Here is a 27,072-nt window from a genome sequence, read left to right on the forward strand (position 1 = left end):
TCTTGCTTATAGGTAAAGAATAAGATGTCGTTGTTAGGTGGTCTGGGCACTCTGTATCTTCAAGCAGGTGAGGAAAGAGACAAGACTGTAAAAACTGGACACTAGTCGAAAGATTAACAGAGTGGTCCAGGAGGGGGTGTGGATGGAAGGAGAGGGATGGAGAAGGACCCGGGGGAAGGCGAGAGCTGTATTTGCTGAAAAGAAGACAGGGTGTCCTGCCGTGAGTGAGTTGGAAGGCCGACATGCACAGAGGGGAAGCTTGGCTGTTTCAAAATAAAACGACTTCTTCAAACTTACAGTGGTGTTTCTTTGAAATGTTCCCATCTCGAGGCTTTGTGTGCTGCCGTGACCGTTAAAGGCCATCGTTGCCCGACCTCAGTTACAGCGCCATCGCTACCCGACCTCAGTTACAGCACACGACCAGGGGTCTGCAAACCACCTGTTCCGTTTTTTTAACGGCCTTTGTAGTTTAAGGTTTTAGTTGCCTAAACAACCTGGAATGGGCGGTGAGAAATGATTCTAATAACTAGAAATTAGAACCCTGAGAGGAAGTCCTGTTGGCAGCAGACTTTCTCGATGGCAAAGCTGTTTCTTCATTTGACTCATGCGTACCAAGCTGCTGTGTGATTTCATGGCCTTTGACTGAGAAAGAAACATAATCAAATCCAGATTCCAAACTGGTGTTTGCAGACAGGCAAGTCCTGGGGGTCATTATTCTCCATAGACACCCCCCCCAAAAAAAAAAGCATTATCAGAACAAGCCTAGGAATGCATTTTAAAGCTACATTTGGTTTTAGGGAAAAAGAAGATATCAAAACATGTTCAATGGTGAAGCACTGACTGGGTTTTCTGTTCGTTAAAATCTTTCTGATACGAATTACACGTAATTTCCCCCTTAAGAGTGCAACACTGCGAATTGTCTCCATATGTGAGCAATTTGTGTTTGACCTTTAATGAATGTCCTCTAGGCGGATGACTTGCCATCCCGGAGCAAGGCCACAGCATCATTTCATATGCATGCAAAGACTTGAAAGCTCCATAAAAATAAACGATCCGTGCTACAAGAGGCATTAGCTGGCCTAAGAGCTATTTCAGCCCCGTAAACTTCAATGCCCATACATTCAGAAACCTCCCCGGCTCACTTTAGTGCTAGATTCATAGGAACAAAATGGCAAACGCACATGGTTTAGTTGTTAAGCCGCCAGCGTTGAGTTCTGGGTAAAGCTTAGGCCAGAAAAAGGTACTCAGAGTCACATGCACAGTGTGTATTTAAAGGTAGTGTCCCTTTCCAATGCATGATCTTAGGGACTGCAGACACATTTACTATTAAGCATCATGTATATTTAATAGCATAATGTCTACTTTAGTCTCCTTAAAAGCCTGTATTCACTTTATAGTTTCCATTATCGAAGAGCCTATGTTCAGTTCTCCTGCAATTTTGTGAAGTGCAGGCAACCCACAAGAGCGTCTAGATTTAGTTTGTGGCCCCATGGGACTATGGTAATTATTATGAAATCATTAATTCTTCCTCGGCACTTTCAACTGTCAGGTACATGTCACAGTAATTGCAGTTAATGAACGCTGCTCAATTTATTAAATGCAAAATGAAAACCAGTATTATTTCATATGCAGTACTGAAGTATATTAACATTTATCATTTTTTGTGTGCCATATTAAATTATCCTGTCCTATATGATATATACCCAGAACGTCACCATATATTTCTAGAAATTTATCCAACAAGCTATCTAGGGGATTCTATCTCTCCAGCTAAAAGAGAAATCAAAAGAATTAGTACCCAAAGTAATATTTAGTCAACATCCATGTTTATGTGACCCACACTCAACTGCGTTTTTGGAGAAACAAGGTTCTTTCTTGGGCTGCCCTCCCCTCCACCAGTTCTCGCTGGAGTGATGGAGGCTTCCAGTTGTTCCAGCTGTTCATCTTGTTTCCTTCTCACAAATGTTGCTAGTAGAACTTCCGTGAAGAGAGACTGACAGCCTGCTTCATGATTGGAAAACACCGGGAATGTAAGCCTCATGTCGGTCACTCAAAGTAAACCGCATAGACATTTGCCAGAGCAAAGAGAGTAGAATTTCTGAGGGCGTAGGACGACACGGTATCGCTTTTAGGATTCCAGAGGCATCTGCTGCCAATAAGGATGCTCTGACCATCTCGTTGTCCTATGTAAACGGTCACAATTAGTTTATACCGGGGAATCATCAGTTCTTTGACCTTGGCTTTAATAACCTAGAAATTTAAAAAAAAAAGAAAGAAAAAGGAAAAAAAGAAAGAAAAAAGGGGGTGTTTAGTCACATAAACTTTCAAAATTGTTCAACATAAAAGGATAATTTGGGAAGGAGGGAGGGGACCAAGAGGAGGGAGGCAGGGAGGGTGGGGGCACAGTGGGAGAGGGGAGTGTGATGAGACACATGTGTGAAAAAGTCATGATGAGCCTCATCACTTTGTAGGTAGGCTAACTTTAAAAATATGAAAGAAAAATTGTTTAAAGCAAACAGCATGGTGCATTGTAGATACTTTCAATATCTCACAGAACCGTAAGTTAACTTCCTTTCAAGTACTGTCCTCGTGGAACCAGGAAGCCAGAAACAAAATGACAACATTAGCCATAAGCTGACATTTTCTAAGATACACAGGAAGCTGGTCATCCGTTGGACTGAATTCAAGAGACTGTCACACCTTATGAAAATCTAGACTAAAAGATGGTTTCCCTTTAAAGAACGTTGTAACCAGGGTTACTTTGTGTTTTCAAATCTAATGAGGGAAACATACTGTGAACTCCCCTGCCACATAATTGAATTGAGTATTTATTGGAGAGTTTGTTAGAAAAACTGAAGCAGAAGAAGCTGTCATAAAATGCACTGTAGTTGATAAAAATAGAAATATATTTAAAGACCACAATATGTATAATTGATAGCATTCAAAGAAGTTGCTGTGGCAACGAGATACTGTTGTAAAAATGTTGTGTATTTTCCAAAAATAAGTGCTAAAAGCGAAACGGTTTTTGGTTGAGGTGGTGGCTCAATGGGAAAGCACTTGTGCAAGTGTAAGGACCCGAGTTCAAGTCCCCAAGACCCAAGCAAAATTCCGGGATGGCAGTGGGCATTGAGGATTACAGCAGACCTACAGGGACATGGGGCAGAGACAGGACCATCCTGGCTGACTCGCCTTATGCTGTGCTGAACAACAAAAAGACCCTTTCTCCAACTAGGTGGAAAGTGAAGACTTACACCCAAGATTGTCCTCTGAGCTCTCCGTGTGCTGTGGCACGTCCATGCCCAAAGTCACACACGCAAGCATGCACACATACCATACATACACATCATACAAACATACAGGATGATTTGTTTAGGTGGCGTGGAGCTGGAGAGATGGCTCGGCAGTTAAGAGCACTTTCTGCTCTCGCAGTTTGGTTCTCAGCACTCATACTAGGCAGCTATGACTGCTTGTAGCTTCAACTCTAGGAGGTCTGAAGCCCTCTTCTGGCCCTTCAGCCTTTGCACACACCTCTCTCTCTCTCTCTCTCTCTCTCTCTCTCTCTCTCTGTCTCTCTCACACACACACACACACAAATAAGTTAAAATATATTTTTTTAAAAAAAAAACAAATGAGGGGGCTGGAGAGATGGCTCAGTGGTTAAGAGCATTGCCTGCTCTTCCAAAGGTCCTGAGTTCAATTCCCAGTCAACCACATGGTGGTTCACACCATCTGTAATGAGGCCTGGAGCCCTCTTCAGGCATACATGTAGAGAAACTATTGTATACATAATAAATAAATAAATATTAATAAAATAAATTAATAAAAACCAAGTGAAACAGTTTTGTACAACAATAAATTTGCTACAAATTACATACATAATGATGGTTTTAGACAAAAGCTTACCATATACACATGTACCTATACACCTATGTAGTATATGATCTAATACCTATTTTCATAAAATCGAAGTATACCATTTGACTGATCTCAAAAACCAATCCCTCAGCACAAAGAAGAAAGTGGACTGCCTTTCAGCAAATATTGTGGTTTTAGCGAACGCTGGACAAATTGCACTGTACCTCAGAAACTGTCTTAGTCATCTCTCTGCAGAACTCTGGGTCATACTCTGCTTCTTGTAGATAGGCAGTTAGTACATCTTTCAAAATGCGATTGACAGTGGCCACAGGAAAATGCCTGGTGGGACCTGGAAATACACGTGGAATTTCTTTAGAAGTCATTTCTGACAATATCCATCTCCCTTATAGGTTCACAAAAGAATACTGAAACATGAAGGCCTTTAGTGACCTGGGTGAAGTCCAGCTAAGGAAGTTAGAGGTCTGAATTCAGGTCATACTCTTCTGAGAGAATGAGGGGGTGGCGAGCTCTGAATTCACCAGGCCACCTAAGCAGTGCAGTGAGTTCTTTTGCGCCTCGCTCCGCAAGTTCTTCCTCATCAGTTGCCAGTGCTGGTGGCTGCTTACTTCAAAGCCTTCACACCTTCTACCCGGCCCCTCAGTGTTTACACCCCACATCACTCTGGTCCATCATCTGCAGCCAGAGAACTTGCTTGGAAAAACCCAGATCTTAAAATGACATTTTCCATATGGGGTCTACAGTTGTGTGCCTACTGGTCCTGTGCCCTTGTTCCAGCCCCCATAGCTTCCCATGTGCATCCTGCTTCCGCCTGGTGTGCTCCATCTGTCATGGAGAGATGTTCATGTGTCTTTACCCTTCTCTACTCTTCCAAATGGACCACCATTCCCCATCTGCTCCGTTAAGAAATAGCTAGTGTCTCACCCGAGGCACCAAACATTTGTCATTTATTCCACACACACGGGTCCCCTGGATCCTAATCTACCTGAAAGCAGGTAAGGCATACTTGCAATTCTCTCTAAGGGAAACAGAGGCCAGATCGGGGCCAGGGAGATAGCTTAGAAGGTGTGGTGCTTGTGGACAAGTCTGATGGTTTGAGTTTAATCTCTGAGACCCACAAGGTGGAAAGAAAGAATCTACTTCCAGATGTCTGCTGACCTCCACGTGACTACCTGCCACACAGTTGTGTGTTTGTGTCAACAAATGTATACACAGGAGTCGATGTAATTAAAATAATAAACTGTTCAAAAATTTAAAAGAAATGTAAGCAAGACAGGGTTTATCCCCCGAGAGTCTAATTCAATGCTTAGGGATAATGCTTGGTTTTAGTGGACTTAAATAATAATCACTGCACAAATAGAGGTTACTTTTTGTTGATCACATTCTCTGTGTCGGGGACTGTGACAAGCATGGGTTTACTTTATGATATCTTTCAGAGATCTTTGAAGGGACTCTCACAGTTATATTTGTCCGACAGATGGGAAAATGGAGGTGGAAGTCCAGAATCCCAGAGTAACAGAACTAGGAATGGATGCTCAGATTTATTGGGATTTAAAATTTATATTCACAACCACATATCAGCCATATTCGGATCAAAGCTTCAGATAAGTGAGCTTCACCCTGGTATTCCAGGAACTAGGTACATCATCCTTCTGGTTTCTGCCCAGACAACTACGTGGCAGACACACGTGCTCTGGCCTGGTAGGTAGAGGCTGGATTATTGTTGAATTAATAAGGAGGAAGAGTTTGAATCAAGAACGCCATCCAATCCTCTTTTAGTAGTTAACATTATCTGTTAGTATTTATTCATGTTCCTATGGCAGGTAGAGGCTGAGGGGAAAAGGTACACCAGAGTTAGGACAATTCCAAGCGAATTTAATGAAGGTCCTCTTCTGGGATATCTGAGAGAGGCAGGGAAGTCACAAGCAATAGGGTCATTCCCCTCCTCCAGTGGAAGCATGCCACCCCAGGCCTGCTTCCAGAAGGGAGCTCAGATTAGATCCCGCAAGGGTTGCATGGAAATAACTCCCTTAAGAGCACTACATCCCTTGGCTGAGAGATGTGACCAGTCTGAGAGGAGGCCATGGCGCGGCACCAGGGAGGTAAATCCCCAGGTCTCATACCGCTTTCATCCCTCCTGAAGGTTCCTTGGCTTTACTCAAGAGAAGTCTCTGGCTATTACTGTAGTCCTGTGAGGTCAGTCTCCCGAGGATCATTAAAGAGAATGTTTATTCTGATGATATAAGAATTGTTTAGTTCAATTTAAATCAGGGTAGGAAAGTCAGACATGATGGTGCATGCCTATAATCTAAGCACTGGAGAGGTGGAGACAGGCAGGGTTAGGATTTCAGGACAGTCTTGGAGGCATAATGAATGTGAGACCAGTCTGGGCTGTGTGAGACTCTGTCAAAGAAAGAAAGAAAGAGGGCTGGAGAGATGGCTCAGAGGTTAAGAGCATTGTCTGCTCTTCCAAAGGTCCCGAGTTCAATTCCCGGTAACCACATGGTAGCTCACAACCATCTGTAATGAGGTCTGGTGCCCTCTTCTGGCCTGCAGACAGACTATTGTATACATAATAAAAAAATAAATATTTAAAAAAAAAGAAAGGAGGGAGGGAGGGAAAGAGGAAGGAAGGAGGGAAGGAAAAGAAATCATGTGGGGAACAGTAAAGGAAAAGGAAATGTGATACAAAGACTCCAACAGCTAAAATATCTGTTCAGCAGAAATCTCAATCAGTTACCAACCAGCGAATGACTGGTCCTGCTCCTGATTGTGGGGGCCAGAGATTGAGTATCAGAGACAAATTCCGCTACAGCAAGCTTCTATGTGCCCTAAGGTCTTCTGTATGTCACCTTCCTGTGGGTTTTGTATAGGAATTTTATTGTGTTCCTACTTTTAACTGAGGATCTACGGGCAGTTGATATCTTCGGGGGAGGGACAGCCTATTTTCTCTAAGGGAATTTCACTGTACTCCACGGAATGGTCTCACACCCAGGAGTATATATGGACAGGACATATTGGTGTCAGTGGGTTATTGGTGGTGGGGGTTGATCTGGGAGGAGGTTAGGGGAAAGAGTTGGCAGTTAAGCTGATCAAAATACAAAGATTGATAAAATTCTTGAAGAATTAATAAAATATCTTTAAAAAGATTTCTACCTTCATACTCATGAGTGATATCAAATTTGAAGGTGACTTTTCATTCTAATATCATAAATATTTAAAAATTGTGCCATGCCAGGCAGTGGTGGCACACGCCTTTAATCCCAGCACCTAGGAGGCAGAGGCAGGTGGGTCTCTGTGAGTTCGTGGCCAGTCTGATCTACAAGAGCTAGTTCCAGGATAGGCACCACAGCTACACAGAGGAACTTTGTCTCAAAAAAAAAACAAACACAAAACAAAAACAAAAAAGCAAACAAAGAAAGAAAAGAATTGTGTCACTAATCTGCACTAAATTAAATAGATTATGTCGTTCAGAGAGATACCCCATCTTTTTTCATCCCCACTCCGACCACCAAGCACTCTTACCATACGACCTTGACCAGTATTATTCCCAGGGAACCTGCTCTGCCTTGTATTAACCTACCTGACCTCATTGCTGCATTCAGAAAATAGAAAATTCTTCTAGTGCAGATATATTGGTCAGCACAGCGCTCCCCCATCTCACCCATGGAAGCAGCATCCGCCCCTCTAAATGGATGCTCTCCTCCTTGTAGTCATGGAGTCGGAGGCTCTGTCACTTCCACCTAGGGACCCAAGTACAGAGCATAGGTGATTGGCTCAGGGGTGACAAAGCTGTAGGCCTGGCCAAAGCACTTTCTTAAACGTTTTATTTCATGGCAGAAGTAGGCGTAAAAGCAAACCAGCCTCCTGCTTGTAGCAAAGTGGTGGTTTCTAACCTTTAGGAACTGCCACAGGGCACGTTTCCTCCAGGCTGGAAGGAAGGCAACAGTGGGAGAAGTAAGTTGGCACGCATCAGCCAAAGAAAGAGGATCTGCAATACATGGAGCCCAGTTCCTAGCAGCTCCCAGGGGCTGCTGTACCAAGTCCTTACTGAGCACTGCACATCCTTTTGGCTCACAAACACGATTCCACCTTTAAAACAATTTTTCTACACAGTAACGAAAACGCATTCTTTATAACCTAATGGTATTTTCCCTTTCCATCCAGAATCCTGTCACTGTGCTCAGATGGAGCCCCTGACCCTCAAAGGGACAGAGAAAGACAAGCGCCCCAAGCTACTTTCAGTGAGAACGAATGCAATCAACAAACCCTGTCCTCTTCATTTTGAGGCATTTTTTTCCCCTTGAGGAAAAGGTTTTAGATTTCAAAAGATCTGAAAAAAGAGAACATAACTTAAAAAACAAAAAACAAACAAAAACTAGATTCAAGGGAGAATAACGAAAGCAAGAAATTGTGCCACAACTTCCCCCAACTGGGATAACAGGAATTACTCTGGGTTTGGCCTAGTGGCACAAGTCTGTCATCCTATACTTGGAAGGTGCAGGCTGGAGGATCAGGACTTCGAGGTGCCCTTAGTAATGCAGAAAGTGTGAGGCCAGCCTGAGCTATCTGAGACCAAAACAAAACCAAGAGCTACTTTACATTATCTTGTGCTAGGACTTAAGAAGATAAAATAGATTTCAAATAGCTAGGACAGGGCGTACCAAGTCATAAAGCACTCCTTGGATAGTGATTGAGGTTGTTGTTTCCTAAAGGAAGGGTGAAAGAGGATTTGTCAGGGCGGGAAGGCTGGAAGATGGCAGAGGATATAAGTAGACGGCTTGATGACCCTACACAGGAAGGACCCTGAGAGATCAACAGGTTATTGCAAAGAAAACTTGGTACCAGAGACAGAGTTTGAGACCCTCACAGAAACTGAGCCCAAGAGTCTTTCTCTCTCCCTCCCTCTCTCTGTCCCTCATTCTCACCCGCCTCCTCCTTCCCCCACCAATCAATATTTTCCATTATGTTGGCTTCGTTGGCTGTCTTTGTGTGTGGTGGAAAAATTGGCTACTGTGGCAGGTACTCTTCACTGCCAACTTTCCTGGGTTTGGGCTCACCCGGTAAGCGCATCTCTAGGCATGTCTCTGAAGGTGTTCCTGGAGGAGGTGAGCAGAGGAAAGAAGATGGCCAGCTGAATGAATGACGCCACCCCGCCACCCCATTGGCTACTGTCCCAGACTTAATAAAAAGGGGAACAGTAAAAATCCACCAGAGCACCCGTAGTTACCTCTTTTTCTACCTGATCTGCCCAGATGTGAGCAAGCAGACCCCTACTGCTGCGCCTTCCTCACCATGAACGAGCCAAACAAACCCTTTCTTCCTTACGTTGTTTTCGTCCAGTATATTGTCATAAAAAATAAACTGAAAGCTCTTCATTGTGATACTCATAGTCACCATCTCAAAAAATCTGCTACCTACTTTTAACCTGAGAACCTGCAAAAGCCGTGTACAAAACCTAGTCCATAATTTCTGGGAGTCATACTGAATCAAACAAGAGGTCTTGGTGCTTAGTTTTCCCTGGGAAGGCCCTAGCCATCCATTTTAGCAACAGTTACAGTGAATGGGAAGCAACACACAGACAGCGCCCCCACTGATTCTCACAGCATCCCTAAGATCTGCAGACCATCTTGTTATTGACGCACAAAGCAGCCAAGAGTCCAGAATGTTCTGCTTAACTATCACCTTCCTGGGCATCCTTGAAACCTGCGTTCAGGCTCAGGTCGGACGCCGCAGCCTGTGATTTCCTTCCACCCTCTCCTCTCTGCGGTTAGGGAGCAAAGGTAAGTGGTGCTTTCTCTAAGAAGCACAGCTTCCCTTCCCTAGTCTTTTTCCCCCCATGGACTATATTCATGGTTCACTTCATTTACGACAGCTGTAATCATTTTGATAAAAGGACAAACACACCGTAACCTAAGATGTGTTTAGATGACGCGGGCATGCTAGCGGTGGCGGTGAGCGCATAGCCACGGAGCCATCTCTCCAGCCTCGACGGTAAAAGTCTTCTGTTCTAGATTAAATCATTGCTTTTCAGAGCAGCCAGTCAGCTCTATTAACAATTAAACTGTATTTCCAATTGTTCTTGCTTTTGGGTTTATTTTGCCTGTGAAACGTACTAGTGGGCCTTTAGTAAGGATTAACTATTAACTTGATGGAGTTCTGGCCAGAAGAGTGGGGGTAAAGCCAGTTGGTCACTTTTATCGGAAGGTCAGCACTTCTGAAACTTTTGTTTGCCTAAAGAGTATAGAAACAAACAAACAAAATCAAAGAAACAGAGACGTTGGCATTTAAACTTCTTTACCTTGTTGCAAAGGCATTCCAGACCTGTCTTCAGAACACTGTGACTCAAAATCACAGATTGCCAATGATTAAGAACCTCTGGTTCATAAACCAGATGATGGTGGCACACACCTTTAATTCCAACACTCAGGAGGCAGAGATACGGATCCCTGAGTTTGAGGACACCCTGGTCTATAGAGCAAGTTCCAGGACAGCCAGAGATACACAGAGAAAACCCATCTCATAAAACAAAACAAAAACAAACAAACGCTCCCTAAAACAAAACAAAAGATCGAAACTTTGGTTGCAAGTTGGAGAAAACTTGACCCAAACTCAGGTTGCTGACTGAAAGGGTTAAAGGCCAGCATTTGGAGTTAGGTTCACCACTAAAGTGAACTGGATTGTAGGAACATTTACTGTTCACCGCGAGCAGTGTGAAATCCTACCAGACTAATGCTGGGGCCTGCAGAATTGGAGTGGGGGTGTCAGTCAGCCAGCACAACGACATTCCCATCGTGTAAATGCATCTAAAGTTACAGTGTGTTTGTCCTCCTTTTGTCTACGTAATTACAGCTTCTCAAAATGAAGTGTGGCTGAGGAGAGGGAGGGAAGGGCGGCTAGGTTACTTACCCCAATAGTGTTGGGACCATTGAATAGAACTGGCTAGCAGGCCTAGCCGGGGAGAGTAATGGGTTATAATTTTCCTGGGGCTAACAGGCCACAGGTGGAATTACCCTGCCCACAGAGTCCTTCTTTGCTCCTTGGTAATTCTCTATGGAATTTATGTAGGGCGGCAATTATAGGTGAATTCAGATAATCACAGGCAGGCACACCCTTAAAGCAAACAAGTAGGTCTGTGAAGAAATGGGGAGTGGGAAAGGACACTTGGTGGGGACTCCACCTGGGAGCACAGGGCAGCTGTGACAGTCTGAGTTTTCAAAGACCCCAGACCTCAACGGCAGTAGATAAACATCTCCGTCAACAGGGGACCATAGTCATCTGCCTCTGCACAGTCAACAACATTGGTTGGTTTTGAAGGATCAACATCAACGTACATCACTTTCACACACCCATGCGTGTTCCTTCTGGAAATACTCAGTGAGCTTGAACTGAATCATATATTATTCTATTATATACACTGACGGTATTCAGAGATTCATTTGAGGTTTAGGAAAACCCCGCTTTCTGTTTTCCATTCTTTTTTTTAATCTTAAAGGAAGTAAGTGTTGCTTCGATTTTGGGAAGCAAGACTGTAACTCTAACGTACCACCAACTCTCTCAAATTAAGGTCACTTATCTAGGCCTGAAGACCTATACCGGGCTCCGGCTAAAGTAGCACAGGTCACTGAATTAGAAGTTTAGCACGTGGGCAGCACACCTAGCTGGTAGGTGTTTTCCATGCGAACTGTAAGGCCAGAGGCTTCATCACGTGGGCTGGGCTCATCTACGTGAGACACAGTGCTGACGGAACTGAAAGCAAAGGAGAAGACATTAGTAATTAGCATCATTTCAATGTTCACAAGACGTAATATTGCTTTAAGGGAGGATGCTTCCGTATACAAAATTGGCTGAAAGTTCCCAGTAAACCCTACAGAAATAGCCCGATGACGTATTTAAAGTCGGAAACACGTTAGAGATGGGAACACTGAAATGTAGAGAAGTTACTGGGAAGGAATCTCAGCGTCGTGGTGGAAGTCCCGAGCAGCTGCTCCTGGGGCTGATCCGCATCTTTGGAGTAAGCGAAGTGAGTGTTCCAAAAGCTATCGCCAGTGGAGTCCCTAACAAAGACTCAAAAGCCTACGCCACAGTAAACACAGCTCACAAATGGCACTTAGGGGTGTAAAAAGCAGCTTACGGTGTTGGGAAACAAATCCGTACAGACAAAGCGTATTATTATACAAAGCTCATTGTGAGAAGTTCCACCAAATCCCTTCAGAATAAGAAAGAAACGGGAAACTCATCTCTCTATATGGTGAGAGAAACCACAAGGCACCCAAACTGTAAGAGTCCGTCAATGCCAGCCGCCTTTTCAGTGTGAAGAATTGATCTCCAAGGCAATTCGAGCTGGCCCAGGTGCTGAATGAGAAACCCAAGCAAGGAGGAGCCCCCAATGGGCCCCTGGCACCGTGTAATTCAACCTAACTCAGAGAAAACCAAGTGGGACTAACGAACCGACAGCGCTCTACCCCAAATTCTCTCCATCTGTGAGGACGGAGGTTAGGACAGATGCCATTTCAAAGGCAATGATATGCCCCTTCTGCTGCTCTACCCCTTACTCGGTGTGCGTGTGTGCAGGTGCGCGTGTATGCTCGTATCTGTGGGTGTGATTGTGTGTTCAAAGTGACTGTTTCTCCGAGTAAAGGCTACATTTTAGCTCTCATTGAAAAAGAAAGAGTTATTCGCATTTTGTTTGTTTTTTGAGATAGAGTCTCACCTGGTGCGGGAGAATTGTCTGTAAGTAGCCTGACCTAATGGGCCAATTAGCATTATAACTTACAGAGATCTGTGTGTGATTTTTCTCTGGGACTAAACAGCTGGGGGGCCAGGCAGGACAGGAAAACCCCCAACAAACAGGCCCCCTCATGTTACACTCACCAAGTAGCCCTGGCCGGCCTTGAACTATGTAGACTAGGCTGGTCTTAAGCTCACAGAGAGCCACCTGCCTCTGCCTTCTGGGTGTTAGGGTTAAAAGCATGCAAACACCATGCCCAGCTTATTTGATTTTAATTATTGGGTTTTTCTTTTTCTGCCTGTGAGAAGTTTAAAATGCTTAGTTTGCAGATGTTCGGAATTTGCAGATTAGTGGAATCTATGAACTGACATTTCAAAGAAGTCACACTTAGTTTATTTTGAAAAATCGTTCAGTTACAGTACGGTTTATGGGACAAATTAAAGCTCACTTACAAAGTCCAAGAACATGATGACATTTTGGCTGCTTTTGTCACAATGCATCTTTGTGGTGGCAATCCTGTTTTCTTCCTTCTAACACCTGCTTTTTTTTGTTTTTCTGCAGCCGTTTAAAGTAGCAACCAACCTGTTAGGCCATTGTGGTTACAGGTGTTGTGGGCAGGACCAAAGATGACAGGCAGCCTCTGCCTGAGAAACACACCGCTGTGGCATAAGCTTTGGATTTGGTAATAAGTCTGCGTGCCCAGTATTATGCATGCTGCTTTCAGTCTGGCAACACAACCCCTATCAGCGATTTCATTTCCTCTTTCGGTGTCCTTTGATACTGTGAAGAGGTCCCCATTCTGGCCATTTTAGAGAGAAAAGAAGGGAGGCCGAGGGCTTACTGTCAACGTGTAGAAAAGGCAGACGTCAATTTCAAACCTTCCATTTATCGTCCAGTATAAAAGTCTAATGTGTGATTACCCCAGGCAGAACGACAAAGGGGCGGGAACTACTGGGGCTAATCAATGGCTGCAGTTCAGGTATATGTGTGTGCACAGCACGCAGGAAGCCTTGGCTAAGGCCGCCTCTGTCTTCTTCAGGTGTCACACTGAAGATTCCCAGGAGACAGAGCTGACACACAGCTCAAATTAGTTGGGTTTAAAATTCAAAAGGAACCATCATCCTCATCATTGTTTGGCTCCCTGTTACTAAAGACTAGTCGGCTGTGCACTTTATATTACTGCTATGAAGATGGTGTCTACTGGGCAGCGTACGAAACCCAAGGGTTGAAGTCTGCTGTATAGTTTGGAAGCTTTGCAGCCTGGTCTGTTTTTGAATTATTGAAGATGGTTTTTGTTTGTTTTGAATGTGTGTGTGCATGTGTGTGTGTATGTGTGTGTGTACACAGAAGCATGTAGAAGCCTGAGGTGAGCATCTGGTGTCTCCCTTGATCCTCTCCGCCTTACTTACTGAGGCAGGCTCTCTTGCTGAACCCTGAGCTCCCTGATTCATCTAGTTTGGCTAGGTAGCTTGCTGTGGGGGTCTCCTGTCTTTGTCCACCCTGCCAGTAGCCTGCTATTACAAGGTAGTCCTTATGTCCACTTGGCTTTTATGGGTTCTGGGAATCCAAACCCCAGTCCTCATGCACGTGTGGTGAGGGCTCTACCTGCTGAGCTTTTCCCAAGCCCCCAGGGTCTTTGTCTGCACAGTCATCATGTAAATACTGTATGTACATTGTAAAACATGGAAAACGGGAGAGTAAAATTTCATGTTACTAACGCCAGTGCTTGGATAAACACTTATGTTAAAAAAATGTCCTTGGGTATATGATGTTACATATGCGATCTTTCTTTTCCTTCCTTCTTTCTTTCTTTCTTTCTTTCTTTCTTTCTTTCTTTCTTTCTTTCTTCCTTCCTTCCTTCCTTCCTTCCTTCCTCCCTCCCTCCCTTCCTCTTTCTTTCTTTCTTTCTTTCTTTCTTTCTTTCTTTCTTTCTTTCTTTCCTTTTTTGCTTGAAACTGTATTCTAGAACATTTCCATCCTCAGCAGCAAATATGCAGTCATATTTTAAATATCAGCTTAATATACAAACATTTTGCTTAGCCATTACTTCTCCAGGCCATTTAAGTTGCTCCCAATATTTCATTACTGTAAGGAATCTATAATTACCAAGTGGCAGGGACTGCCATTTTCTTTTCAGCATTGTTCTTCTCCTTTCTTGGTACCAGAGCCCTAAACTGTGGGAAGATTTCTGTCTAAGTGAAAAGCAAATCCTCACTCCCTTTCTGTGCGGCTGGGGTTCTGTGGCTTGTGAACCACTGTGAAGCAACCGTAACTGTCTGGATAGAAATTTGAGAAAGATTTCTCAAAACAAAACAACATCAAAACTCCAAATCAACACATTTTGAGTTAACCAATAGGAGTCTATCTTCAATTTTTCTTGTTACTAAATTGTGTTTGATGGTAGGGTCATGGCAGCTTCTTGACCTTGTAGATTGTGGATCAGAGCAATGGGAGCCTGGATCTCTAAACTGCCCCACTGGGCTTATTTTCTATAGAAAAACATGTCCGTTTAGTTTGTTAGGACACTGCTTTGTATTCGTTTTTAAACAAATTACCAGAGACATTAGATATAACAGATACAGTCTCGTGTTGAACAGAGTCTATTGGTGCACAAGACAGGAAGCTGTGTGAAAGAGAACTTGCAGTCATTTTTGCTAAGGTCAGAAGGTCTTGAGAAAACTATAGGTGTTTTACTGGAAGCCTGGATACCTTGGCTACACAGGGGAAAAGGTTTGGGGAACCCATTGCTTTCTACATCTTCAGACTGACCATGTCTCCAGTGGACTATACTTTCGTGAAGCATTTTAAGAAACTTTATTATTATTTGAAAGTATGTGAATGTGTCTCTGTGCATGTGTGTGTCTATGTGTGTGTGTGTATGTCTGTGTGCGTGGTCTGTGCATCTGTGTGTGTGTGTGTGTCTGTGTCTGTGTGCATGGTCTGTGCATCTGTATGTGTGTGTGTGTGTGTGGGGGGCTCTTCTGGTAGACCAGTACATGATCTTAACCCCTGAGCCATTTCTCCAGCCTGAATTTTTACTTTTGGACACTGTTTATATATTTGTTTGTTTTCCAGTATGAAGGTTTATGAGGATTGTAGTGGTTTGGATGAGAATGTCCCTTGTAGCCTCAGGCATGTAAACTCTTGGTCCCCAGTTGGTGGCCAGTACTGTTCTGGAAAAGTTTAGGAGATACAGCCGTGGTAGAGAAAGTATTGTCACTGGTGATGGACTCTGTGAACTCAAGGCCACACATACTCACGCTTTGTCCTCTCTGTTTTGTCCTTGTGGTTCACGAGGTGACCTCTCAGCACTCTGCTCTAGCCGCCAGGCCTCCTGCTTCCTGCTATGCCTTTCTGCCATGATGGGCACTTATTCCTCTGGAACCATAAGCTCAAATAAACCCTTCCTTCTATCAGAGGCCTTGATAATGGGGTTTCTCAGATCAACAAATAGGATAGGAGGCAGGGCCTCTCTGAAGCTAAGTTAGTACTTTACGCATCATAAAGAATCAAGGTCTGATAGTTTGTACATCAGCCTGTGATGGGTTGGAAATGGAGAAAGGAAAGAGAACGAGGAAAATGTTAAAATAATATATTAGGCACTTGAGTGGAGACTTGAGGAGGAGAATAAGATATCAACAATGCTTGCAGGGAGAGCAAGAACCATTAAACATGGGGCTGGAGAGATGCTCAGTGGTTAAGAACACTGACCACTCTTCCAGAGGACCCAGCTTCAATTTGCAACCCCCACATGGCAGCTCACAACTGTCTGTAACTCTGACACCCTCACACAGACATAATGCAGGCAAAACACCTATGCAAATAAAATAAAATAAAATAAATAAATCATTAAAAAAATTAAACTAGAATGTGAGCTAGGTATGTTTTTCTTTTCTTTTCTCTCTCTCTTTCTTTCTTTCTTTCTTTGTTTGTTTGTTTCTTTCTTTCTTTTTGTTTTTGTGGGAGGATTGTTTTGTCTGGGTGTATGTCTGTGAGCCATATGTGTTCTTGCTGCCCACAGAGGCCAGCAGAGAGTGTTGGGTCACTTGGGACTGGAGGTACAGACTGTAACTGTGAGCCACCATATGGGTACTAGAAATCAAACCTGGTCCTTTGAAAGAGCAGCCCCTGGTTCTTGCCCACCAGATCATCTTCCAGCCCCGTGGTAAGGTTTTAGAAATCAAAGAACTCCTATATTTTAAAAGCAAGGAGCTGTCAATGTCCAGAACACCAGCTTCCACACGAGGAAGTATTCTGTGTTGATCGACACCTCCGCTCAGGCTACTTGAACTGCTAAAGACAATCACGTGACTTGCTCATTAGTGCACTTAAGTTTCAGTAGGCAGTGGAAACACAATAACTATATGGACTACATGTCCCAGTGCTACACGTGGATGAGGTCCAGTTCTGTGATTCAAATTGCCCATGATAATCCTTCCTGACATACAGTTTCATTGCCAAGAGAATGCTATAGTCAATTTTATCTTATTAACAATAAATTAATTGAGACAGGATCTTGCTATGATTGGCTTGGGATTTGCTAGGTGGACTAGATTGGCCTCCAACTCTCTGTGATCCTCACATCTTTGGTCCTCAAGTTCTGGCATCAGGCATGTGCTGAAAATCTGATCTAAAAGCTGAAATTTCTGGCAGGAAAAGAGAAAGGATGTTTACCTTTGCATCAAAACCACAAAGGCATTTTTTTAAAAAATGAAAATGTGTAAATTTTATGTAAAAATCTAGTCAGTGCTTGGAAGTGCATGTGATACCTTGAAGGACAGAATTATAGTCGGGTTTCCTGAAGTAAGAGCTGCAGTTGAGAACAAGTATAAGCTCCTGGGTTTTTACTGGCGAGAACCCATGCCCCTCAACTGCGCCTTCAGAAAGGGTGGGAGCTTGTCATTAAAGTCATGTGCTGCCCCCCAGTGGAAAGACTTCGCAGTGCACAGAGAACAGAAGGCTATAGGTTCTGTATGCTTTTTAAAAGCCTTTTAACAGGTATTTAGTGCTACAATGTGTCAGAGTCAAGAGCCATGATAAAACAAAAGGAAGACTCCTGTGTTCTAGAAACATGATGTACAGAGTAATGTAAAGTACACACAGAAACTTCTTCACTGGGGACTAAGAGTCTTTTTTTTTTTTCTTTTCTGATTATGTTTAAGACCCAAAGCAGGCCAATTCTTTTTCTAGCAATAAATGGTGTTTCTTGTTCGGAAACATTAATTTTGTGGTATTTTATCCCATTTAGTCCATCTTTATAGAAAGAGAAAGGTTATAGTGGAAACAGAAGTTGGAATTTTTCATAAATTAGAGAAATAAGAGAACAGCAGGGGTACAGTCTCATGGGACGTATTTTTCAAGGAGTGGTTTTGAAGGACAAAGACTACACCTACCTCCCGTGCAAAGCCTAGCCCTGGCCAGATGGAAGGAAATCTAGAGAGGTGACGGACAGGACAGAACCACCATGAGTGTGGGCGAAAGGCTAGGGCCGGATCCTGAAGCTGTGGGCCAGTGCTCATCTGAGAGGAAGGGAGGTGAATAGATGATGGAGTTCTCCTGCAGGCCCTGGATGCGGCATAGTTTCAAAGTCACGCTGCAATCATGAGCCAGCAGTGGTTCTGGGAGCCACCTCACTGTGAAGTCATCAATGAGGGGTGTGGCCATCACAGATGTCCCATGCAGAGGACACAATTGCTCTCCTCTCTTCTCAGTCTTCTTTCTTTCCTCTCCCTCCTTTTTCATCTTTGGAAGAGATGCAAACCTATTTTAAGAAGGAGGCTAAACTAAAGCTTGCTTTGTACTAAGCACTCAGAGAAACACTTTCTATAAGTTGTAAATTCATCTTACAAGTCACCCTGGGCTTAAGGCATGCACAGACTCGTGAGTCCAGTTTGTTTGGAAGCAAAAGGACATACTTGCCCAAGAACTCACATAATACAATAATAATGTTCATGCACTGATCAAAATAGCTACTGAATGACAGTTTTGTGCCCAGGTCTGTCTTTGAGATGTCCTACTGGGAGATACAAAAGGCAACCAAGCTTCTTGTGTCTATAGAACTTACATTTTATTATTTTACTTTATTATCGTTGCCCATATGATGTGTGTGCTGAATAGCCAGATCCATTTTTATTCTCACTGGCCTCAGCATTGTCTGGTGTCCTCTCTCTCAGTGTTTTGCTATCAGGACAGGTGCAGAAGGGCACCTTGTTCTCAGTTACACATCTCTGGTTTCCATGTGCTTTGGGCATCTCTTCCTGCTCTCCTTGTGCTCTTTGGGTTTTCCTCTGAACACCGCCGTGTCCTTTGACTCTGTTTAAAACTGGCTTCCTTTTTTATTGTTAGCACACAACTCTATATAAACCAACTCTAACAGGCTACTACTCTGTTACTATAGAGTTTGTTAAAATATGACATTGTGTTGAAGTTCTATTTATGAGAAACATTTTAGTTTTCCTGTGGTTTACGTATTTTTGCTGGGATTTCCTTTAAGATAATTTTCTACTAGGTTAGGAAGTGGAGAACTAGAATCCAAACACTCAGGAGGCTGAAGTGGATTGGGGATTCCAGGAAGCACGGGTGTGGGGGGGGGGGGGAGGGCAGGGGAATGGGCGTCCTTCCAGAACAGAGAGGTTCTCCTAGGCTTTCTTATGTGTGCTTTATAGCTTTCCTTTCTCCACCTTCCATCTGGAGTACATCTGTGTAAGTGGTACAAGGTACCAGATCAGCTTCATCTCCCTCCTTGCAGTGAGAGAGTCTTCTCCTAAAACAATGTCAGACACAAGAACCCAACCCCTCCAACATCCAAGGCCATGGTGATGCACGCCTCTTCTCTCAAAGCTAAGAAGGCAGAGAGATGTGAGGATCACCGCAAATATGAGGTCAGCCTGGTCCAAATAGCGCCTTACAGGCTAGCCTGCCTTAAATCTTCTATCGTTTCCCCATTTATAAATTGGGGTCAAATAGGATCTTCTCTGTTTAATCCATGGTTTCCCACCAAAGGCACAGGGAGGCCGTTGTGTTTCACTGAGAAACATGGCATTCCAGCTTCTCCAAGTCTCCCTTTCTCTGGGGTGAAGCTGTTTCTCAGCTTGATGCAGAAGGCGTTATGCCACACACTCCCCCTTTGGTTTTCTATCTTCCAGCGTTTTCCCTCAGGGGGAAAAAAAGATAGCCTGACCTCACTTCTGATGTGAAGGTTCATGGGTTGTAATCGTAGAATAAATTCATTCCATGTAAAATTACTTGCTCACTGTCTGCCCAAGGAGGCTCCTACAAAGCCCACGGGGGCCATGCTTTCCAATTTGTACTTTCACAGAAATACCTAGCTGCTATGGAGCCATTCCCACGTGATTCTCAGCTCACTGGAAAGGCAAAGGTCTCTCTGTTCGATCCCTTTGCTACTTATCTATGCCTGATGTGTGTGGTACAATAGCGGACATGTGCTAGAGGCTCCCTGTATCTTGGATAAATAACTGAAGGAAGTCAGTGCAGTGTGGCTGACCTGCTATGCTAGATACCATCAATGCATTTGGGGGGAGACTGTGGGAGCCACACAGTTTTTGTTCCATGAATCATGGGAACTGAGGTTTGAGGCGAGAGAAAAACTCTGGAGTTTCCAACATTCATCCAAGCCTACAGTAGAACTACCGGCTTCTGAACAAGGATACCTGGATAGCATATCACACTAGCTACAGAAGGTAACTTGACCACAGGGTTTCCATTTTCACCGTAGGGATAGGAGATGAGAACACACGCTCAAACGCTGTGCACTGTCTGCTGGAGGGTGAGTCTCCAGCGAGTAAACCACATTGTGAATGTCTGCCTGGACTTAGGAGTAGGAAACGCAAGGTTCTGATGAACAAAGGGGACCGGGGCATTCATGTAAATTACGCACCGATTACCACTTTCTGCGCAATGAATATATTTGGCTAATCAACATCTTTTTGCTATTTGCTAGCTCTGTGGTTTTAGAGTCTCAACTTACTTGAGCCGCCGTTTCTTTATCTGAAAAAGGGGATGGTGCCCGCACCTGTTTAGTAGAGGAGACATTGACAAACCTTTCTGGAAGAGGCCAAAGAGTGGGAACTTTGGGGTTTGTGGGCCTTAAGCTTTGTGTAGCTGTGCCTTGTCTCTGTTGTTGTGGTCCCTAAGCCGCTGGAGACACTGCATTGAGGAGGCAAGCCATGATCTAAAAACTGGATTTTTGGAACCTGGAATTTGGGTTTCTATCAATATTTGCATGCCACAAAACTGTGCCCCTTTAGATTTTGATTTTAACTATGGAATAAGCACTCCTAGCTAGGAAACCATACCCAGCCTTGTTTCAGACTGCACTTGGTCCTTGGCCATTGCTTTCCAGCCTGTGATAAAGCTTCCTGGAAGCAGACCTGGGGCTGATGATAAGGGCTCGATAAATGTTTGCTGGTATTTCTCTTCTTATAAATTGTCTACACAAAGAGCCAAGTTCAGATTTCCCAATAGGGTGGATGACAGCTGTTCATGGAAAGTCACATGCCAGCATGTGTTTTAGGGGGGTAGAAAGAGGGGCCCCAGCTTATGTATTTAATCAGCTTCCTGAAGAGGAGGAAAGAAAAGGAAAGAAGGCAGAAAGAAGAAGAGCATTTCATACAAGGAGTGGGGTTCCAGCCAGCAGTGGCTGGAGCCGGATAGAGCCCTGAAGGAGAGCAGGGTATGGCCAGAGGGCAACATGCAGGCCGGAGCGGGGATGATGGTGTTGTGAGAACTGGCAGGCATCTGTGGCCCCTTGAGACATACTCTGGCTTTGGGACTGCATCCTTGACCCGAGGGTCTCAGATACTTAACAGAAATATATCAAGAATGAGGGAGGCCAAATAGGATCAATGCAGGAGACTAAATGAGATGATGTTCAGGTCCTGAGCGCCCTTCAGGAGATGATTATAATACTGACATTTAGACTTTGAAAAAATGGTTTCAAAATAATTTTCAAGAAAAAGGTGTATCATTTTCAGACTCATTGTTAGTGTCAAATCATGTCTCTACATGAGGGCCTGTAACATGAGGGGCCGGCTTGTTGGGATTTCCGTCCTGCCCGGTACCCCAACAGCCGGCAAATCCCAAAGAGAAATTACACACAGGACTCCATAAAGTTATAAACTGATTGGCTCATTAGGTCAGGCTTCTTGTTAACTCTTATAACATATATTACCCCATTATCCTTATCTATGTTAGCCACATGGGCTCAGTACCTTTCTCAGTGTGACAGCTTACATGTTGCCTCTTCGGTGGTCTGCACAGGAGTGGCTAGGGAGGTTCTGCTTCCAGAATACTCCCAGTCTCTTTGCTCCACCCCTACTTCCTGTCTGGCTTTCCTGCCTATACTGCCTGCCTGGCCAATCAGCGTTTTATTAAAATATGATTGACAGAATACAGATAATTCTCCCACACCAAGGGCCACTAAGATTTCATAATCTTTCTACCAGCTGAAGACTCGTATGAAAGAGAATCACCAATATCATAAGAACTGTGGTTTGTAAAGAGCAAACCAGGGCAATGAGTTGGCTCGGTGACTAAATGCCCTTAGCGATATATATGATGACCCGAGCGGGGTTCCAAAACACTTATGGTGGAAGGAGAGAATGACATCTTGAATGCTGTCCCTTGACTACCATGTACATGTCATGGTATGCCAACTCCCTGCTCCCAAGTAAATAATTATCAACAAGTCTCTTTAGACAACTTTCAGTGTATGAGGGAGAGCGAATTTGGTCTTTGAAAAAGGTTACGCTTTTAAAGCCATCCTATCAAATTCATAAGTAGTCTTGATAAACAAGCAAACTGCATATAGGTGGCAATTATTTTTAAGCATATTTAAAAAAGAGCATGCGACTGCCTTGGTGACTTGGGTCTGTAGCACCAACAGCTTGGGTGATGGAGCAGGGAATGGAATATTTAAAGCCTACTGTTGGAACAGAGAGAACCTACGGCCATTCTGGACAACTTAGCAACCCTGTCTCACACTAAAGCATAAAAGAGGACTGGGGTGTAGCTCAGTGGCAGTACGCTTACCTAGTGTGCAAGAGACCCTGGGGCTAATCACCAGTGCCCGGCCCTCAGTTGACAGAGAGTGTTCACGGGAGAATGCTGGCACAGCTGAGGATCAGAAGCAGGAACTGATCCCTGCAGCGCCCGCCCCTCCTTCTGACTCAGGCTGGGGTTGCGCTTCTGTTTTCCTCAGCTTTCCGTATGCGAAAGAGGGAGATTGTATTTGCAGCCTACGAACGTGTAGGCCTGAAAGGGGAATGGTAAATAACTATGGGTGTAAATGGAATCACTCTGGCGACCAAGAGCTTCAGTTTCCACAACCCGCATTCATTCTGGTCTGTTCTGAAAAGCGTTAGTGCTTCCCAGCCATGGCGTTAACATGGGGTGTCCTGGAAGTTGATTGACCACAGTCTCAGGTAATCTGTTTCATCTCCTTGCCAGTAGTGGTCAAAATGGAATGCCTTGGGAATATTCAAGATGGATTCATTTTTTTTAGGAATGCAAATGCTACAAAAGAGCCAAAAGGTATTTATGACCTTTAGCTCACTAACTATACTGTTGAAAACCAAGTAGAGAATTATTATACAGTGCAAAAAGAAAAAGGAAACAATTTGAAAATGTTTAATAGCTGGAGAATGATTACCTGATCCTGATCACAAATTCATAAAATATTATGTAGCCATTTAGGAGGATGTGGACAAAGACTGAAAACAGTACAACGTTTATATTAAATAGTTGCTTTGTATAGGTACCTACAACTACAAGATGAGCAAACTGTGAAGTTTTATAACCTTGAGGGGAATTTAAGGGACTTGTAAGGCCAGCTGGAGCTGGTCTGCAGCATAGGTGGGTTTTTTTTGTTTTGGTTTGTTTTTTGCAAGGCAAGAGGCAGTTTTCAAAGCCGTAAACGTGCTGCTAGGATCAATGTAAGCCTCCTCGCCCATCTTAAATATGGCCCCAAAGACCAAGGGAGCACTGTGCTTGTCTATCCCCTCCCCAACTCACCCACTTCCATTCCTAGGAACATGTTTTGCCTGTTGGTAAACATTATTTGGAGTCGGAGGCACTAGACACCCAGGTACTCACTGTTTAGAGCGCCAACGACCTTCCTTCTGTTGGGACTCATGATTACTCGGGGAGCACACACTCCCTCTTTTCTTCAGTGCAAGAAACAGTTTCTCTTTAGCCAAGGCTGACATCACAGCACACTCTAAGAAAAAAATACTGTGGGAAAAAAAACAAAAGAAAGATATGAAAATCGTTTAGTTTCTGTAGTTCAACAGCATCCCAGATGGAGGACCCAGCTGCATTCCAGGTGGAGGACCCAGCTGCATCCCAGGTGGAGGACCCAGCTGCATCCCAGGTGGAGGACCCAGCTGCTGGTGTGACCCTTTCGAATGGGGACGGATGTTTTCTGAGAGCAGGAATCTGCAGTGTAGGTGACTCTGTTGTGTCTATACAACTGGGAATAGGATATTTTTTAAGCCACAGTATACCTAATTCACACAAACAGACATTACTCTGTAGTCAAAGTGAATAACTGATGTATAGAGAGAAAGTCACCGTGGAAAGATGGGTGTCTGTAGAAAGATGCTGTCCTGTCCCCCACGTCAATATTTTTACTATTGCTCTGCATCTAATCTTGATACACGTTTCTGAGTTAAGTTTGCCATTTTGGCTGTGGAGGGAAACGTGGTGCCCAGGTGTGTGCTTGGATGAAGTAGACAAACTGGAGAGGTGTCACTGGGAGAACCCAGTTCTACAGAGAGTTGAGTGTAGGCTCCCAGTTTGCTGTAAAACCTGGTCAGACCCCTCAGTGTAAAACCTCAACTTAAAAAAAAAAAAGTCTTAACAGACGGAGCTATGAGATCAATCATGGGTCTAAAGCAGTCTCAGAAAGGAACCAGAGGTGAGTTCGCACTGCGTTTTGGTAGCTGAGTCTCTGATGGTCAGAATTCTTCTTATTTCCTCATCAAAAAGCCAAAGCCTCAGGGTGTCTTCATGCATGTGCGCACTAATGAAGGCGGACACACAAGACTTGGCCTTGTTGTTTTGTGGGAGTTTTTCTAGAAATCATAAGAAGTGCCGAGCGGTGGTGGCACACACCTTTAATCTTAGTACTCCGGAAGTAGAGACAAATGGATCTCTGTTTGAGGTCAGCCTGGTCTGCAGCGGGAGTTCCAGGATAGGCAGCAAAGCTACAGAGAAACCCTGTCTTGAAAAACAAACAAACAAACAAACAAAAGAAATCATAGGAAGAAATTCTCTAAAAACGATCCGGTTTAGGGGGCTGGAGAGATGGCTCAGTGGTTAAGAGCACTGGCTGCTCTTCCAAAAGTCCTGAGTTCAATTCCCTGCAACCACATGGTGGCTCACAACCATCTGTAATGAGATCTGGTGCCCTCTTCAGGCCTGCAGGCATATGTGCAGGCAGAATACTGTGTATACAAAGTAAGTAAACAAATCTTTAAAAAAAATTTAAAAAAAAGATCCGATTTACTGTAATTTTGGAGAGAGAAAAAAAGTTTGCCTTACGCCATGAATATGCCGTCTATCTCATAAATATTCATAAACTTTAAATTCCACTACGAAGGAAGAGTCCGCTGCGCGGCTCCCACCCCTTGAACAACCTGTGCCCGTCTCTCTTTGAAGTATTTGCTTTGCTTAAAACGTGACTCCACTGATTCTTCCCTTCCAGAAGAATTAAGAACTGCACTCCTAACGTGAGTTAGGTGCCTCCCACGCTTGCTAATTCCGGAGAATTAGCTAGTCTCAACTCTGCTGGCAGGCACGCCCTCTCTAGAGAGACCCCATATGGAACTGAGAACTATCAGCGATGCAGCGAGTAGGGGAGACGGCTGACGACCAGCGCTTGGTAGATAAGTTGAGCATCACCCTTTGAAGGCCAGACTTGGGATCACTTTTTCTGGTTTTGTGGAGCTGGGTGCAGAGATCGCCGTTATCCCACATAAGCCGCTCCCTTCCCAGCCTCCTTTCCCGAACCCTCTGCCCACAAGCACCTGCACTGACCTGCTGTGCGCTGAGTGGCAGGACGGACCACCTGTACTTGGGAACGTCCTCAGTGGAGCTGCAGAAGACGGGCTGCTGCTTGGTCTTGCAGTTCTCGTGGGAGCCCAGGCCGTCTCCAGGGTGACCTCCTCAAACACTGCCCAGGCCGCCCCTCCCCGGCTCGGTGGGCCTTTGAGCCGCTCTTGACTTAGGCATCCCATTATCACTGCCTCCCGGAGCCTTCCCAGCCCCGCCTTGTGGGATTGCCACGATCTGACTGTGAAGCTGCGTCCCCGGATGTCAGGGGGGCGCCAATGGGAAATACCAAAGTTTTCCCGGACATAACATCGAGACATGAAGATACTTCTCACCCCCTCTCTCCCGGCTGCTGACAGATGCTGTGCAGCGGCTCACTTTTATTTCGTTGCCCCAGCAACTACGCCATGAAATGACTGCTCTCTCTGTACAGAATTAGCGAACCAAAAACTGATGTTAATCGGCACACCTGGGTTGTAAGGGAGCATAGGGTCTTTAAACCCTGCTGTTACAGGAGCAGGCTGCGCTCTCACACTTCCTCCGTGGACAAGGAACTACTAAAGCTTAAGACGAGACTCGTGAAGCTGAGGAAGTTTGGAGTGCAGGCTGTTTGGCGTCGGGGGCCCACTTGCTATTCTCCCTGCCATAGAGGATACCCACTGAATGAAGAGAGCAGAGGCCACCCACAGCACAGACTACAGTGGGGTCCTTGACGAACGTTCTTCTGGTCCTCAGAAGCCAGGCTGGAAGCTGAGCAGCCGGATTCCAGCCTCGTGTTCAAAGAACCCTCAAGGCCATTCCGACCCACGTTTTCACAAAGATAAGGGCAGGAAATTACTTCTTGACTACGACCAACGAGGTAGATCTATTCAGTGATCAATAGCCGGTACCCCATTTAATCTGCTTAAAGACCCCATGATATAGAGACCCCATTATTCCGCTTTATTTTGTGAGGATCTCGAGAACTATGATGTAACCTGCTCAGGTCTCTAGTCACATCATGAAACTGAGTTCCTCCCACTAGAAAGCCCTTGACTTTGCCAGACAGTGGGTCCACCAACCCCTCCCTTAATTTTGTAATTATGTTCTCCAAAAAATGTAGCTAAAATTTTAAGATACAGGAAATAAAAGGTTCACAGGTCAGTTTATTTTCATATTTTTCATTTATTTCCCAGGGGAAAAAAATCACATTTCGATAACAACTTACATTAAACTGCAGTTTGAAATGGGAACTCTATTTGCAGCAATGCATCACGATGAGTAATTGCATATTCAAGATTTTGTGAGATGGGTGTCTGGAAGAATTATGCAGGAAAGAACATTTATAAAAATCACCGGTTACAAAAAGTGATATCCACACTTTTACGAACTCATAAGGCAAGTGTTGTAAAGATGGT

At 44.3% G+C, this 27,072-nt stretch overlaps 1 protein-coding gene across 4 annotated transcripts; it reads right to left on the reverse strand.

Moving 5' to 3' along the window:
* Positions 1-1,807: 1,807 nt before the first annotated feature.
* On the reverse strand, positions 1,808-25,904 carry Dynlt5 (dynein light chain Tctex-type family member 5). 4 transcript variants are annotated; one of them, XM_048453205.3, is made up of 5 exons: positions 25,661-25,904; positions 23,717-23,854; positions 11,531-11,622; positions 4,080-4,204; positions 1,808-2,250 (listed from the first exon to the last, which is right to left on the reverse strand). In XM_048453205.3, the coding sequence occupies exons 1-5, from the start codon at positions 25,858-25,860 to the stop codon at positions 2,047-2,049; spliced, it is 759 nt and encodes a 252-aa protein (XP_048309162.2). In that variant the 5' UTR covers positions 25,861-25,904; the 3' UTR covers positions 1,808-2,046. The 4 variants fall into 4 exon arrangements, with proteins under 4 accessions (XP_048309162.2, XP_048309160.3, XP_048309159.3 ...); XM_048453203.3 differs by lacking the exons at positions 23,717-23,854; positions 25,661-25,904 and adding exons at positions 15,865-15,982; positions 17,998-18,227; XM_048453202.3 differs by lacking the exons at positions 23,717-23,854; positions 25,661-25,904 and adding exons at positions 15,865-16,140; positions 17,998-18,226.
* Between the last annotated feature and the right edge of the window lie 1,168 nt (positions 25,905-27,072).

This window comes from Myodes glareolus, chromosome 3 (genome assembly GCF_982192425.1).
Source record: "Myodes glareolus chromosome 3, mMyoGla1.1, whole genome shotgun sequence".
NCBI lineage: Eukaryota > Metazoa > Chordata > Mammalia > Rodentia > Cricetidae > Myodes > Myodes glareolus.